Raw genomic sequence first — 18,517 nt, forward strand, 5'->3', positions numbered from 1 at the left:
AACTCAGAACAACAAGAATCAAGAAAGTACATTTTCTTCAATAAAGTTAAACCACAAAGTGCTATCAGTAAGTAACCTTTAAGTGCTACTACGGTGCTACCTTCTTTATTCAAAGTGTAGTCGAAAAAGATTTTTTTTTACCATTCGCAATTACTCATCTTTTCCCTTGTATGCAGTCCATTTTCCCCAGCATTGTTCATGGGTCCCTGCTTTGATCATTTTTCCATAGAGTATATTTCCTCCACAATGTCCAGACACTGTCCTGGGCTTGGAGGGTCACTTTTCAACTAGCTCCTTGTGATGGCCTTTTTACTTGCGAGTATCAGGATTTTAAAGAGGTAGATGTCCTTATTTTGAATTATGTCGTCAGGTATCAGCCCCAGGTACACAGTCCATGGGTCCCTGGGAATCTTGGAGCATAAGATCTCCTCCAGAGTCTGAATAACTCTGTCCCAGAATATATACAAATATATAGATCTGTTCTAGTCTTGTGACCACTCAAAGCTCTTTAACACTACTTGACATCATTCACCCATGCATACATTGATGGGAGGAGCTACCATGAAGGTACCACCTGTCCATCAGGACTAACTAACACTCACACTAATGGGAGGAGCTACCATGAAGGTACCACCTGTCCATCAGGACTAACTCACATTCACACTGATGGGAGGAGCTACCATGAAGGTACCACCTGTCCATCAGGACTAACTCACATTCACACTGATGGGAGGAGCTACCATGAAGGTACCACCTATCCTTCAGGACTAACTAACATTCACACTGATGGGAGGAGCTACCATGAAGGTACCACCTGTCCATCAGGACTAACTAACATTCACACTGATGGGAGGAGCTACCATGAAGGTACCACCTGTCCATCAGGACTAACTAACATTCACACTGATGGGAGGAGCTACCATGAAGGTACCACCTGTCCATCAGGGTTAAGTGTCTTGTCCAAGGACACATCGACATGGAGTAAAGAAGCCGGGGATCGAACTGCCAATCCTTAGATTGAAAGACGTCCCTGCTCACAGTCGTAAGTGGGCCTTGAGTTAAATTGTTTAATAGGTCCTATGCTCACATATTGTGTTCCTAGAATGATGAGTGACAGTATCACAAAATAGGATGAAAAGTCAAACTGGTGTGCTCATATCAACAAAATGAGGCCCATTGCCCATTGTAACAACATAAAGAAAAAACGCGGACATGGTTGCACACGTGTAGAAAGGGACTCCTGATTGGGGACCACGACCACATCAACGTCTGCAGAAAAATATTTTTAACTCAGAAAACATATTCATTTTTAGTTTAAAATTGAGAACTAACACAAAAAGCCAGCAAATATAATTTTCCGAAGAGGAAGCGGTAAAACAGATGGTAAAACACTCAGACACAGTAGACGTGGAAAAGACCTGTCAGATACTCAAACACACAGCACATTAAAGACAGGAGAGCCAAGACATGGACACCGTGATACAATATATAATGTTTCATATGCACAGCTGTCTATGATTCCACTGCCATCGTTATTTTACTTTAGTTCCTTTGAGACATAACAAGCACATGTTATTATTTAGAGAAAAGACTATTAATGTGGCACTACATTATATTATGTTATATTATATTATAGTACATTATATTATATTATCCAAATAAGACAGGTTCGCTTGTGAAAAATCTACGGGACAGATGGCATGTAAAGATACTAACTGATAGTGACATGATGAAATGACAATCAATTCAATTATCATATCTAAGACATATGATATGATATCCTTTTGTTTTTCTTTGAGCCTCTTACACGGTTCCTTATTTTCACCATGAGACAGTTTGCCACTTTGCCCAGCTGATACTCCTGCCTTGAACAGGAGATAGAGCTCAGCATGCAGACAGCAATGCAAACCTAAACTAAAAGGAGGGAAATGGTTGTATACAAACTCCTGTCCATCCATCCATTTTCATCTGCTTATCTGGGGTCGGGTCTCGGTGGCAGCAGGTCCAGCAGGCTGACCCAGGCTTCCCTCTCACCAGCAACATTTTCTAGGTCATTCTGGGGATCCCGAGGCGTTCCCAGGCCAGGCGGGAGATATAATCCCTCCAGCGTGTCCTGGGTCTTTCCCGGGGTCTCCGACCAGCTGGACGTGCCTGAACCACCTCAGCTGACTCATTTCGACACGAAGGAGCAGCGGCTCAACTCCAAGTTCCTCCTGATGTTCAAGCTCCTTACCATATCTCTAAGGCTGAGCCCTACAGAGGAAACTCATCTCCTTACTCTATCTCTAAGGCTGAGCCCGGCCAAGACAGCCCAACCATGTCCAGCACCCTCAGCATCTCAGGGCGGATCTCATCCACCCCAGGCGCCTTACCACAAGGAGCTTTTTGAAAATAGCGAGACACCACTCGCATTCAGATCGTGCAAGCCGTTCCTTCCAATCACCCCCGCCAGGTGTCTCTGTCATTGCCCACCTGAGCGTTGAAGTCTACCTCCCACCGACTCCAAGAAGGCCGGATACTCCAAACTGCTGTTCGGTGCATACGCACAAACAACAGTCAGAGCCTTACTCCCCGCAGCCCGCAGGAGACGACCTTCTTGTTCCCGGGGGAAACTCCAACACTGCGGCACTCAGCCGAGGGCTCGTGAGTATCCCCACTCCCGCCCGGCACCTCTCACCCTGGGCAACTCCAGAAAAGGAAAAAGCCAGGTTCCAGAGCCAGAGCCAGTGCTGTGTGTGGAGGTGAGCCCAACTACATCTAGATGGTACCGCTCCACCTCCTGCACCAGCTCTGGCGCTTTCCCCGCTAGAGAGGTGACGTTTCACGTCCCTAGAGCTAGTCTATGCTGCCGGAGATCGGCTCGCCCAGGCATCCTGCCTGGCCCGCCGCCTGGTCTACATAGCACCCGACCCCGATGCTTGTCCCTGCGGGTAGTGAGTCCACAGGGTGGCTGCTCCATGGTGTTTCTTCTGGCTGAGCCCGACCGGGCCCCATGGGCAAAGGCCCAGCCACCAGACGCTCGCCGGTGACCTCCGCTGCTGGGTCTGGTTTGGGAGGGTGCGCCGGTTTCCCTGGTCCGGGCGAGGTGGCTAGATTCCAAGATCGGTTTCTTTAAATGTGTATGTGTGTGTGTGTGTGTGTGTGTGTGTGTGTGTGTGTGTGTGTGTGTGTGTGTGTGTGTGTGTGTGTGTGTGTGTGGTACAGCTTTTCTTTGCCAAACAAACCACTAGCTTGGTGGTCCCACCAAGAGTCTGTAGTTTGTGTTTTACTTCACTGCGTGTGTGTGTGTGTGTGTGTGTGTGTGTGTGTGTGTGTGTGTGTGTGTGTACACAATAATCCTCATGGCTGTGTGTTTGTTTAAAAATGGAGTGTTTGATTGTGTGTCCGCTCCGGCTCACAAGCACACACACACTCAGACGGTTTACACCGGGCCTGCCAATGTGTAACCGCAGCGTGCTATCTCGAATAGCAACAAGCGCTGATGTCATTCACTGCCGCATGAGATGTTTACGGCACGAAACAGCTTCGCACTGTAAATTGCTCACAACAGTAAACAGTTAGTGGCTCACATGGACACGAGGCCATCAGTCAAAAGTGATTATGGAGCCTGGAAATAGTTTGTAAAAATAAATATTTAATAAATATTCAATAACATATAAGTGTAAATTCATGAAGATAATTGTATATATTCTGTTAAATCAGACAGTGATGGCACAGCACATCTTTTTTTCAACCGAAAAAATATTTGCAACTGGTTACTTGGCTGAAAAAACATTTCACAGGGGGTACATCACTGAATAAAGGTTGCGAACCACTGGAGTAGATACAACTAGATTAGATTTGATACAATTAAATTAGATAAAAGTAGACTAGCAAGTTATTATTAATAATATGTACCACTATTGCATCAGATGTCTAACTCCGTATGGTATTCACAGCAACCTCTCATAATTTCCTCTATTCAACATCCTCCACAAACAGACCTTTTGTCCTGGTACAATTGTACTTTTAGTTCAAATATTCACTTGAATACCTGATAAAGGAGTTGATCTCATTACTTTTGAACGCCATAGCAATTTGCGATTCTACCTCTGTTTGTATGTGAAGTTGACTAAATCTACTGTTCAAATACATTGCTTTGGAATATCTTTCAATTGAATACAAAATTGCAATGTAATTCAAATTGTATGCAAAAAGTGCTCTGATATCTGATTTATATTGGTATCAACAGAAATCCAAATTCAGGTATGGGATCAGAAGTGAAAAGAAGTGGACTTGTGTATTTCCAGGTATCACAAACAAAAGATACATGAGGAGAGAGAACGACTTGCAGTGAAAACAAAGCATATATAGCCTCTCTGCCCCTCCACTCTCTGGACTTGCCATTCTCCATCCACCAACCAGATGCCCCAAGACTTTCACACCTGTCCCAGTCACCTGATTCGCTCAGCCAGCCGCTCACTGGTCCCTTGTCACGGTGGCATTAGTTGGAAGACCGATGCAGCTCAGACACTAACGGGGGCCTCGGCCACTGACCGGGAGTTGGTATTATACGAGTTGGAAGTGAGAACGGGTTGGTAAACAATGCCTCTTATTATAGAGAAAACCAGTAGAAATGTAATTGGTAACAGATAATCAGAAAATAGAAAGAAGTCAAAATAAGGATTTAAAATGTTTTCACTAAAATCATGTAAACAAGACAAATGTAAAAAATGGTAATACTAATAGTGGGAAAGCCAGCAATATGTGAGATTCACCCAGAATAACTACAGACTGCCAGCTACACTTTCCAAATAAAGGCAAGCCGCTAAAATGCTGAACTTAGTTGTATATCTGCTGCAAGATGCGACCTGCGGAGGACAGCAGGTCATGTGACGAGAGGAGGTAGAGGTGGTTTACCTGAACCTTTCATCAGTGGCAAACACACACAACAAACTGATCAGCTGTGCTTGTATGGAGAGTTGTTCTCTTCTCAAACAGAATGCATATAATCCTGTGGACCACATGACGTATAACATCTGTGGCCCACACATCAATCTGAACTAGTATGACCTCCTGTGAGGTCACCCTGACATATAAGCACATTCATGGAAACATATATAACCTCAAGGTATATTCGTAAGGGATCCACAGTGCTGGGTAACAAATTTGCTCGACTGCATGTTTTTAGTAGAAAGCCTCTCGGCCCCTCGGCTGTGACGACCTCACTTCATTATGCATTCTCTCCTCACTGACCCGCTTTCACCTTCAACTCACTAACCCCCCTCCCTAAGACCCAAGCAGCCTGAACACAGTGTCCACTGGTGAGGTCTGCAGGTCAGTCTCTGAGGGTCCCAAAAAAAGTCAAAAAGCCCAGATTCAGACAAATCTGGATATAGGAATATATATTTCTAATTTTGACATATATAAGATCCAGATAGGTTTTTCCACTGATATGGTATATATATTTTTAGATGCAGTCAGAAAGAAAGAGAGGGGTAAGTAGGATGACTTTCAGGTTTTATAAGCTTGGATTTGGTTTCATGAATGTTTCATGACAAAAGGAACGCTGTTAAATGTGTTTTGAGATTATCCAAACGAAATCGAACAATCCTAAACTCTTCATCCTGACAGAGACCTGGCTCATCGTATCTGCTCTGAGGACACTTTGATTCTTTCCTCGACAAAAATGTGGTATAAAGGTGCTAACTGTGTAGAATCAGAGCATACAGTATCTAGTGCCTCCACTGTCAACATGGCGACTGCTGAGCCAGCAGCTTGAAGCTAAAATTCACAACAGCGCTAACAACAACAGTGCTGACAGCGCTAACAGTGTTAACAACAACAGTGTTAACAACAACAGCAGTGTTTCCCCCACCGTTATAATAGGGGGCGGGCGCCCCCCTGAAGAATCCCCCCGCCCCCCTGTAATTTTCTCGATAGCGCCAGATAACAAGTGGTCATTTAAGGTTCTCTTTCCTATAGAACAGGTCTACCCTTGTTCTGTTATTAAACAAACTACACTGCCGTATTTTATTTATATTATCCACACGACAGCTTGTCATTTCTGTCTCTCCGTGGTCTTGTTAACACTTCTCTGATCTCTGTATCTCGCATGGCGGAGTTCTGCCCCGATGCGCACACACAGGTGAGCACTGAACACACAGGTGAGCACTGAACACACAGGTGAGCACTGAACACACAGGTGAGCACTGAACACACAGCAGCGGACAGAGAGCGTCAAAAAATATGCCGCGTGAAAAGTAGACTACTATATCTGCGTTTTAAACTCTCCCAGGGTGAAGATGGCAACAGTAGGGGCTATGTGCTGAGCTCCGTGAACCATAACAGGTCGGAGAACAGATGTCAAAGATCAGCTTTAATAATGAATCATTATTCATTATTCGTTAATAGCTCAGCATGACACTCACTCACTGGCCATTTTATTAGGCACCCCTGTCAAATCTAATCTAATCTTTTTGTTGGTATTACTGAGGCTTTGCTATGTCTCAGTCGAAATCATTACCATCCCTCTCATATAACGGATAAGGTGCTGAGAGTCACTCAGGTTGTTTTTGGCTCTGAGCAAAGAAAGAAAGAAATAAGTGCAGGAGTCCAGACAGCTTTAAAATGAAGATTCAATTATGAAGAAGCGTTGGGCATCAAGTTAATAGACCTACATTGGTGTGTGTGTGTGTGTGTGTGTGTGTTGGACATAACCAACACACGTGAGTAATCTCATCCACCTGGTTTCCATCTGAAGTGATCACACACACACACACACACACACACACACACACATACACACACACACACACACCCTTCTGTAAATGTTGGACCTTGGCTGTGTCCGGACCACTCACTCCTCCCTACTCCTCACTGAGTTTGTAATGTTGTCGTGCTGTCTGAATGCACTTCAGCCACGTTTTCACCAAGAGGTTCCTGGTGATTTGAGTCCTGTGAATACTTTTCAAGGAACTGAAAGGTTCCTTCAGCCCATTGTTTGAGTTTTCAGAGCAGATCTGAAGACATGCCTTAGCATTAGGCAGATTAGCCGGCTGATGTATGAAAAAGCAACACGAAAAAGCAACACGACAATGGTTAACACATTGCAGCATGCAGTTCAGTGTGCCTGTCACGTTCATCTGACGAACACGTTGGAAAATAATAAACTAAACCTTTGTTTGTCACTTGACGTGTAAAAGATGTCTTTCAAGACATAAATACATAAGGTCCAACAACTCCCAATTGGGGGCGAGTGAGAAGTTGGGGAAAAGACTGAGTGAAACAATGAACTGAACACGAACGAAAACAATGATGTTGCACATAAATAATAATGCATTTCATTATTATTATTTATGTGCAACATCATTATTTTCTATGTTGCACATTAAATTAAACAGCATAACCTGGGCTACAATAGTATAGAAGCTGTTGTTACATGCTCTAAACACAACAAACACCAACAAAAAGAATGACCAATTATCAAAATCAATATCTTACGATATCAACATCCTAGCGCTATGAAGCTATATGCTACACACACACCCGATCTCTCAAAAGAGAGCAGACAGTCGACAGATTCCCCACATATACATCAAATCCCTCTACACCAAAGCATCAGTGCTGAGCCAAAGAAGAAAGAACACCAGCAACAGAATTTGCTTCATCAGGCGATTGTTTTCAAATTATTACCTTTGATGTTTTTAGCCATGAAAGCTACCTATTTCCGGTAAATTCGCACTGATTTATGTTTGACGTATAACCTGTGTTAAACTCAAATCATTCCGGGCATTTGGCAGTTTAATTTGGTTTGGCGTTGTGTATGTTATTGCTGTATTTGGATGAATTGAACACCATTACTGATACACAAGTGAAATGTATAGTTTGGTACATGAGAAGATTAAAAAAGGCACAGATGGTGCCAAAATGTGCCAAAATTGACATTTTGCAGACCTCGTCTGAACTGTCTATACCAAAAACTCTCATTTTGTTCTGCTTCACTTTATAAAAGTCAACCTTTGCAGAAAGAATGTTCACATATTGTGCTATGATTTGTAGAGGTTTAGAACTGCAGCTGCATAATTCCAAAGAGATAATCATCCTGAAAGGGCTTCTTTTTTTGGGGGGCAAACCTGAAACATTTTCATTTGTACTGTGTGCCATCTTAATTTACTCTAAACCAGCAACATATATATACTGCTATTTAGACATCTGAACAAATCTCAAAAGTGTTCCATTTATTATAACATCACAATTATATAAATAGACCTTGTGGTTGCAGAAATACTCTTTTTAGTCTGGGGATGCAATTTTCGAGTGGAGGCCTAAAAAGTAGGTCAGTTTTGAATGTACTTTACTTTGCTATTATTGTCTAATGAGAGACGATGACAAAAAACAGACTCTAATGGTTTCCTTGTTATTGAAGAAAAACACATGCAATAAATGACAGCAATAGCCCATAACAAATAGCTTGATCATATGTGGGCCTATTAACAAATTAAATTAGATAAATAAACAAATCTACTGTATGCCAGCCAACACATAAAAGAAAATACCTGCTTTGTCGAGACACTGGATACAAACATGAGCGAATAGAAAGTGTAAACTCCTGTTGCACATTGGGAGCACGGCCTTTGCTACTTTCCTTATTCAACGGTCCGTTTATTTCTTCCTCTTGCATTGTTTATATATCATCAAAACTGCTCAAACCAAAGCCTTCACCCGTCATTAACCTGTCCATCTTTTTCAGACGCTTTTTGAATAGAACCAGCAGGGCAAACAGGTGCTCCACGGAAGCTCTGGAGGGACTTTGTGACATTTATAGTTAACATGGCTGGTGTTTCGAGCAGATGGACATGTATCTCAACATTGAGGCGGAGCAGTGGGACTGAGCTGGACGGTCCACAGAGAAATCACAGAACATTCCTTCCGAATGATTGCTAATTACACACTACATTCTTCTGCAGACTCCAGGGGGTTGTGAAATATGGGCGAGAGACAGACAGAAAGGGAGAGAGAGATAATAAATAGAAACTGAGATGAGAGTGGTGACTGGGTCAGCATAAAGGCCAAAGAGGGAGAGAGAGAGAGTTGCTTTATTCCTGTTCATCTTTATCATGATGAAGGAAGAGTGATGAGCAACGTCAGCCCACGGAGAGCAAGAGACATATGTTGGCACTGTGACAGGTATTTCACCACATCCATCTGTTTACAGAGTTAAGGGTCATCTACAGATTACGTGAAGGTCGTCATCACTTTGAACCATCACTGAATCTCTAACATGACAGTTACATTTGATTTGGAGGGAGCTTTTTCACCCCGGCTTGGCCTGAGTACATTGTATACTGGATTGGTGCATCCCTGAAACATAACACGCTGTTTGTGTGTGTGTGTGTGTGCGTGTGCGTGTGTGTGTGTGCGTGTGCGTGTGCGTGTGCGTGTGCGTGTGTGTGTGTGTGTAAACAAGAGGAAGATGGTTTTAAATGAGCTCAGCTGGAAATACATTTATGGGCAATTAATTTACGTGTGCTAACGTGTGTTTGTGAAGAAAGAAAATACACTGAGCTATCATCTTAGTCCACATTTGCTTGTTGACTGGTTGCACTGGTTGGTTCAGTCTCACCAGTCTTCAGCAACAAGGCTTTTATAATCCGACTGTCCAGACAAATCGAGTGGCTAACTGGTGAACATGGTGGAGCATTCAGCAGCTAAAGAGTCAGACATTTCTCCCAGGAAAAACAGAGTTCAAAGAGAAGGACTATCCGACTCACACACAGCAGGCGACTCCAAACACCACTCTATGCACAGAGGTCAAGGTAGAACTCGTGCTTGCCACTGGCCCGTGCTCGTGGGTACAAACAGCGGTTTCATGGGCGAAAGTCCTGTGTTTGTTTGACTCATCCATCAGCCCCTATGTTGTGTTTGACTAACGTTGTAGGCATTCATTGTATTGTCATTTGATCCTGAAGGTCGGAATTTCCATTAAGTACTATTATTACCAACTAACATTTAAAAATACTATTTGGTGCAAGATCGTTAGCTTGATAAGGCTTACTCTCAGAAACCACCGAAGCAAAACGTGTTCTGGAGCAGATCACGCAGGGCAAAAGGAAAACTGGCCATGGAAAGCCAATAAAAACATGGAGGAAAAGACAAAGAGGAACCAAGAACATTATGAAGACAAATGGCACTGAACACGTTTCAATGGGGAGGTTGTTTTTCCTCCAAAACAAGCCAAGTGTAGTAAGTCAGATGAGTCAAGGAGGATCTCGGCTGAACCATGCAGATCTGTAGTTGTTTGCTTTGATGTGGAACATACTACAAGTGGTATCTTCAGCTCTTGTTAGAACCCGAACATGGGTACCTGAACTCATACGGACATTTTTGGAATCAAGCTAATGGGGGCTCGGTTGGGCCCTGGACGGACTAGTCTGTCAGTTACTTGTCACACGTAATGCTGTGCGATTTACCGGTTTCAAACTTCCATACGGTATGAATTTAGGTGGTACATTGCCGAAACGACTGTTGTCACTCTTCAGCAGGCAGTAACATCAATATCACTTTAGCACAAGGCGAAGCGGACGGAGCTAATTATGTGTCAGGGGTAAGAGCTTCAGGATAAATGTACACCGCCAAACTGCATGCTGGGTCGTCCTGTCAAACTCCGTCGCACAGGAAACTTCATGATAAGTGGCCGAGCTTTACCCAGCATGCAGTTTGGCGGTGTAATTTCATAAATGTGAAACCTTGACTAAAGTAGCGCCCCGTGAAAATGAAATGTCGCCGCCTCCCAAAGTCCTCTGGTTGTATAGAAGTCTATATAAATGACTCTACTTCTCTCTTGATGTATTCCTTCAGTAAACATTGTAAACATGAGTTTATGTCTTAATCTCTAGTTTCAAGTCTTCTTCAATACAGCATGATGTTTATTGAGAGTCAAACAGACCATAAAGCAGGGGACGCTTTAGGGCGAGGCTACTGTGATTGACAGGTCGCTACCAAAGACGTATACGGCGTCTCTACTTCATTCCTCCGCATTTCAAAGATGGTAACTTCTGTTCATTGCATGCCAAAAAAAACAAGATGACGACAGCTGTAATCCTACGTCCACTTCTTATCGTGTATGGCAGCAGCTAATGTAGCCTGCAGCAGTGATGACCGCCATGCTTTGCTTTACCTCTATAACTTGAAGCCTCGCCCTCAAACCAACGCTGTCTCAAGTGAAATCACTTGAAGACTTCACACAGATCCCTCTGGAGCCACTAGGCTTTATACTACTTTTTTTTTTAAATGCAATCACACTTCCAAACACCTGTAAGCAGACGGATGTGTAAAATGGGCGTTGTTCCCCTTTCAACTTTGTTTCAATACTAACGACCGTCTTAATATGCAATAAATAAAGCATAAACAAAGCCAATAACGAAAGAGGGACGTTACGCTCTCAGAAACCTTAAATAGTACAGAGAGGATATTTAGCCTGCAATAATGGCTAAATTGCAAGAATCATGTACTGTCAAACATCCCCCGCCAATGCCTGCCTTTACTTGGATTAGCATCCCAAAAGGAAGGCTAAGGAAAGGCTGGAGATGGCTAAGTCTTAAAACTGAGAGCTTTTCTGCCCTGAGCTGAAGAAAACCGACTGAACCACTCATTTTCAGCATGAAACCAGAATTTCAAGTGTGGTAAGCCGATTAAACGGTGGTCTGAAAGCCTCATTCTTACTACTGAATTATCTCCAAAGTTGCTATCGCTTGTTTTCTGGAATTCCTCTCACAGTGAGAGCTTTACAGCTGGAGGACGGAGCTGAGGGGACGACTCATCATTCCAATGAAGAGTGGACTGATCAAATGGCTGCATGTTAGTGCTTAACACTTATCCCCCTAGCACACACACTCACACACACACACTTGACCCCTGTCACCTGCCTTCATTGGTTCTTTTCTTTGGCTAATTAGAAAACACTCTTTCCTAATCCCGCCCCCTTCCCCTTCCCCTCTCATTCTACAGCAATTGAGTTCAATTTAAATCTGCTGTGCTGGCATGACATGAAAGAAAAGTGAGTTTCAATGATGTACCAATCCAACTTGTATTATAAGACTTGACAGATGGATAATAACCATTTAATACACACACACATATATATAACAGCGTTACCTCTTGTGTGCAAAACAATAAATGGGCAGTTCATGACGTGGCACACTACATTTGTATGTGTATCTGTGACCTCAGCAGGAGGAGCTCAGACTAAACAGATGAAAAGAAGAGACAGGCTTCTCGTGGTGAGCGCTGCGTTAGAGACGCTCCTCTCGTCTGCGCTCATCCTGCGGCCGCAGAACAGAACACGACTTGGAAGAAGAACTGACGTGAGATTAAAGCGGACTGCGTGAGTGAAACTGTGCCATTTGGTTTCTGTACCTTTCTGTCACGGGGCATTATCAAGGTAAACATAAGATGTGTGTGCAAGAGACATAGTGAAAACCTAAAAACAAGTGATATCAATAATAAACAATAAAAACAGCATTGCAGGAAGGTAAGCATTGTGGTCATCTCGGTTGATTTTCAGAGGTTAAAGTACACAGCACAGTGGTACGGGCCACATTTACACACACACACACACACACACACACACACACACACACACACACACACACACACACACACACACACTCCACCTCACTCTACCTCACACAGGTTCATACACATCCTGACCAATGGGTTTCATGACTTTTCCATGACTTTAAACCAAAATCCATTACAAACATTTAGTGAAGTCTGGGTGTAAACAGTAAAAAGTGAGTAAATGTAGTATTTAAACTAACAATGAGAATACAAAGCATACAGTAAACCTTAAATGACACAAATGAATGAGACAATAGTTTGATTAAAAGAATAAACATTTATATAGATGCCTGTATGTATGCCTGCTTATATTCTGAGTCTTTCTTTTAAAAGCATATTCATTATTTCAAACTCGGCGTAAATGAACGACATGAACACATGAATATAACACATTTACATGACTTTTACTAAACTTTGGGGATTTTATTTTTTTCAAGGACTTTTCCAGGCCTGGAAATAACCATTTTAAAACGCCATGACCATAAGAACCCTGCTCACATCACTCCACCTCACTCCACTTTACTCCACCTCACTTCACTCCACCTTACATCACTCCACTTCACTCTAGCTCACATCACTCCACCTCACTCCACTTTACTCCACCTCACTTCACTCCACCTTACATCACTCCACTTCACTCTAGCTCACATCACTCCACCTCACTCCACTTTACTCCACCTCACTTCACTCCACCTTACATCACTCCACTTCACTCTAGCTCACATCACTCCACCTCACTTCATTCCACCTCACCCATCCTCCTCACATCACTCAAACTCACATCACTCCACCTCACATCACTCCACCTCACCTCACTCCACCTCACATGACTCTACCTCACATCACTCCACCTCACATCACTCCACCTCACATCACTCCACCACATCACTCCACCACATCACTCCACCTTACATCACTCCACCACATCACTCCACCTCACATCACTCCACCACATCACTCCACCTCACCCATCCACCTCACATCACTCCACCACATCACTCCACCTCACATCACTCCACCACATCACTCCACCTCACATCACTCCACCACATCACTCCACCACACATCACTCCACCTCACATCACTCCACCACACATCACTCCACCTCACATCACTCCACCTCACATCACTCCACCACATCACTCCACCTCACATCACTCCACCTCACATCACTCCACCTCACATCACTCCACCTCACATCACTCCACCACATCACTCCACCTCACATCACTCCACCACATCACTCCACCTCACCCATCCACCTCACATCACTCCACCACATCACTCCACCTCACATCACTCCACCACATCACTCCACCTCACATCACTCCACCTCACATCACTCCACCTCATATCACTCCACCACATCACTCCACCTCACATCACTCCACCACACATCACTCCACCTCACATCACTCCACCACACATCACTCCACCTCACCTCACTCCACCTCACATGACTCTACCTCACATCACTCCACCTCACCCATCCACCTCACATCACTCCACCTCACATCACTCCACCACATCACTCCACCACATCACTCCACCTTACATCACTCCACCACATCACTCCACCTCACATCACTCCACCACATCACTCCACCTCACCCATCCACCTCACATCACTCCACCACATCACTCCACCTCACATCACTCCACCACATCACTCCACCTCACATCACTCCACCACATCACTCCACCTCACATCACTCCACCACATCACTCCACCACACATCACTCCACCTCACATCACTCCACCTCACATCACTCCACCACACATCACTCCACCTCACATCACTCCACCTCACATCACTCCACCACATCACTCCACCTCACATCACTCCACCTCACATCACTCCACCTCACATCACTCCACCACATCACTCCACCACATCACTCCACCTCACCCATCCACCTCACATCACTCCACCACATCACTCCACCTCACATCACTCCACCACATCACTCCACCTCACATCACTCCACCTCATATCACTCCACCACATCACTCCACCACACATCACTCCACCACACATCACTCCACCTCACATCACTCCACCTCACATCACTCCACCTCACATCACTCCACCACATCACTCCACCTCACATCACTCCACCACACATCACTCCACCTCACATCACTCCACCTCACATCACTCCACCTCACATCACTCCACCTCACATCACTCCACCTCACATCACTCCACCACATCACTCCACCTCACATCACTCCACCTCACATCACTCCACCACACATCACTCCACCTCACATCACTCCACCTCACATCACTCCACCTCACATCCCTCCACCACATCACTCCACCACATCACTCCACCTCACATTACTCCACCTCACATCACTCCACCTCACATCACTCCACCACATCACTCCACCTCACATCACTCCACCTCACATCACTCCACCTCACATCACTCCACCACACATGACTCTACCTCACAACACTCCAAAACACATGACTCTAGCTCACATCACTCCACCTCACATCACTCCACCACACATCACTCCACCTCACATCACTCCACCTCACCCATCCACCTCACATCACTCCACCTCACATCACTCCACCTCACCCATCCACCTCACATCACTCCACCTCACCCATCCACCTCACATCACTCCACCTCACATCACTCCACCACACATCACTCCACCTCACATCACTCCACCTCACATCACTCCACCTCACATCACTCCACCACATCACTCCACCTCACATCACTCCACCTCACATCCCTCCACCACATCACTCCACCACATCACTCCACCTCACATTACTCCACCTCACATCACTCCACCTCACATCACTCCACCTCACATCACTCCACCACACATCACTCCACCACATCACTCCACCTCACATCACTCCACCTCACATCACTCCACCTCACATCACTCCACCACACATGACTCTACCTCACAACACTCCAAAACACATGACTCTAGCTCACATCACTCCACCTCACATCACTCCACCACACATCACTCCACCTCACATCACTCCACCTCACCCATCCACCTCACATCACTCCACCTCACATCACTCCACCTCACCCATCCACCTCACATCACTCCACCTCACCCATCCACCTCACATCACTCCACCTCACATCACTCCACCACACATCACTCCACCTCACATCACTCCACCACATCACTCCACCTCACATCACTCCACCTCACATCACTCCACCTCACATCACTCCACCACACATGACTCTACCTCACAACACTCCAAAACACATGACTCTAGCTCACATCACTCCACCTCACATCACTCCACCACACATCACTCCACCTCACATCACTCCACCTCACCCATCCACCTCACATCAGTCCACCTCACATCACTCCACCTCACCCATCCACCTCACATCACTCCACCTCACCCATCCACCTCACATCACTCCACCACACATCACTCCACCTCACATCACTCCACCTCACATCACTCCACCTCACATCACTCCACCTCACATCACTCCACCTCACATCCCTCCACCACATCACTCCACCACATCACTCCACCTCACATTACTCCACCTCACATTACTCCACCTCACATCACTCCACCTCACATCACTCCACCTCACATCACTCCACCACATCACTCCACCTCACATCACTCCACCTCACATCACTCCACCACACATGACTCTACCTCACAACACTCCAAAACACATGACTCTAGCTCACATCACTCCACCTCACATCACTCCACCACACATCACTCCACCTCACATCACTCCACCTCACCCATCCACCTCACATCACTCCACCTCACATCACTCCACCTCACCCATCCACCTCACATCACTCCACCTCACCCATCCACCTCACATCACTCCACCTCACATCACTCCACCACACATCACTCCACCTCGCATCACTCCACCTCACATCACTCCACCTCACATCACTCCACCACATCACTCCACCACATCACTCTACCTCACATTACTCCACCTCACATCACTCCACCACATCACTCCACCTCACATCACTCCACCTCACATCACTCCACCACACATGACTCTACCTCACAACACTCCAAAACACATGACTCTAGCTCACATCACTCCACCTCACATCACTCCACCTCACATCACTCCACCTCACATCACTCCACCTCACCCATCCACCTCACATCACTCCACCTCACATCACTCCACCTCACCCATCCACCTCACATCACTCCACCTCCAACGTGCTTCCTCCCACTCACCGGCTCGTCCATGTGCTCGTGCTGGTAGTAGTCATCGTAGTCGCTGTGTGTGAGGTCGCTGGCCAGGTTGGCGTAGAGCAGGTAGGCCAGTAGAAGAGGTACTCCCAGGAGGTGCATGTCGATAAAGTCCTCACGCGTTTATGATCCGAGAAGCATGAAGAGAAAGTTCAAACCCCTGCGCCGTGTCTGCGCTGCGCTCTCCTTCTGCCGCTGATCGCTCTCTTTCATTTGGCCTCTCTCTCTCTCTCTCTCTCTCTCGCTCGCTCGCTCGCTCGCTCGCTCGCTCTCTTTTCTTTGTCTCCGTGTCAAGGTCCAGTACTCGTTCCGCAGAGGGTCTGCAGGATGTGTGCCCGGTCATATGGAAACGGATCAATCCGGTGGGTCCGAGTCTGGCGCGTTAAACGCGCCTTCAAAGTAAAAGCCTACAGCTGACCACTTTTTCTTTATTCCGGGCTGGATACTACGTTCCTGTAGAGCAGTGGTCCTCAACCCTTTCAGTGATGTTCCCCCTGTGAAATATTTCCCCCAAACAAGTACCCCCTGATCAAAAAGATGTTATGCACAGCGATGTGCCATAAGTGTCTGATTTAATATAGAATATATCAAATCCAGTTTATGAACTTACACTTATATTCCATTGAATATTTATGAAATAACTAATGCTAATTTGAAATACATATATTGTTGTATCTCATGTACCCCCTGGAGTGTAGAGCATGACAGGAACACCCACATGTTCTTCTACTTTCTCAATGCTCAGCTTGTTCTGACAGTTAGTTCAGTTTTTACTGGAATCAACCTCCGGTTCAGCCGATTGAAGTCGATGCAGAATTGTCTTTAAACGTTTTCTACTGACCACCAGGGGGCGACTCCTCTGGTTGTATAGAAGTATATGCTTCATGTGTTAAAGCTGCATTCTCTCTCCTGACCACCAGGGGTCGACTCCTCTGGTTGTATAGAAGTATATGCTTCATGTGTTAAAGCTGCATTCTTTCTACTGACCACCAGGGGTCGACTCCTCCGGTTGTATAGAAGTATGTGCTTCGCATATTAAAGCTGCATTCTCTCTAATGTCCACCAGAGGCGACTCCTCTGGTTGTATAGAAGTATATGCTTAATGTGTTAAAGCTGCATTCTCTCCCCTGACCACCAGGGGCGACTCTTCTGGTTGTATAGAAGTCTATGCTTCGTATATTAAAGCTGCATTCTCTCTCCTGACCACCAGGGGGCGACTCCTCTGGTTGTATAGAAGTATATGCTTCATGTGTTAAAGCTGCATTCTCTCTCCTGACCACCAGGGGTCGACTCCTCTGGTTGTATAGAAGTATATGCTTCATGTGTTAAAGCTGCATTCTTTCTACTGACCACCAGGGGTCGACTCCTCCGGTTGTATAGAAGTATATGCTTCATGTGTTAAAGCTGCATTCTCTCTCCTGACCACCAGGGGTCGACTCCTCTGGTTGTATAGAAGTATATGCTTCATGTGTTAAAGCTGCATTCTTTCTACTGACCACCAGGGGTCGACTCCTCCGGTTGTATAGAAGTATATGCTTCGCATATTAAAGCTGCATTCTCTCTAATGTCCACCAGAGGCGACTCCTCTGGTTGTATAGAAGTATATGCTTAATGTGTTAAAGCTGCATTCTCTCCCCTGACCACCAGGGGCGACT

The 18,517-nt window shown here is 45.4% G+C and overlaps 1 protein-coding gene across 1 annotated transcript in view; it reads right to left on the reverse strand.

The window, feature by feature from the left end:
• The window catches only part of vegfc (vascular endothelial growth factor c), a gene marked incomplete at both ends in the record, with an annotated part of 56,602 nt that extends 39,638 nt beyond the window's left edge, over window positions 1-16,964 (reverse strand). Inside the window, one exon of the mRNA XM_079219750.1 lies at window positions 16,848-16,964. Within this exon, the coding sequence (XP_079075876.1) occupies window positions 16,848-16,964 (117 nt within the window). The remainder of the gene's footprint in view (window positions 1-16,847) is intronic.
• Window positions 16,965-18,517: the final 1,553 nt, after the last annotated feature.

Source organism: Taurulus bubalis (genome assembly GCF_910589615.1).
Source record: "Taurulus bubalis genome assembly, chromosome: 6".
Classification (NCBI taxonomy): domain Eukaryota; kingdom Metazoa; phylum Chordata; class Actinopteri; order Perciformes; family Cottidae; genus Taurulus; species Taurulus bubalis.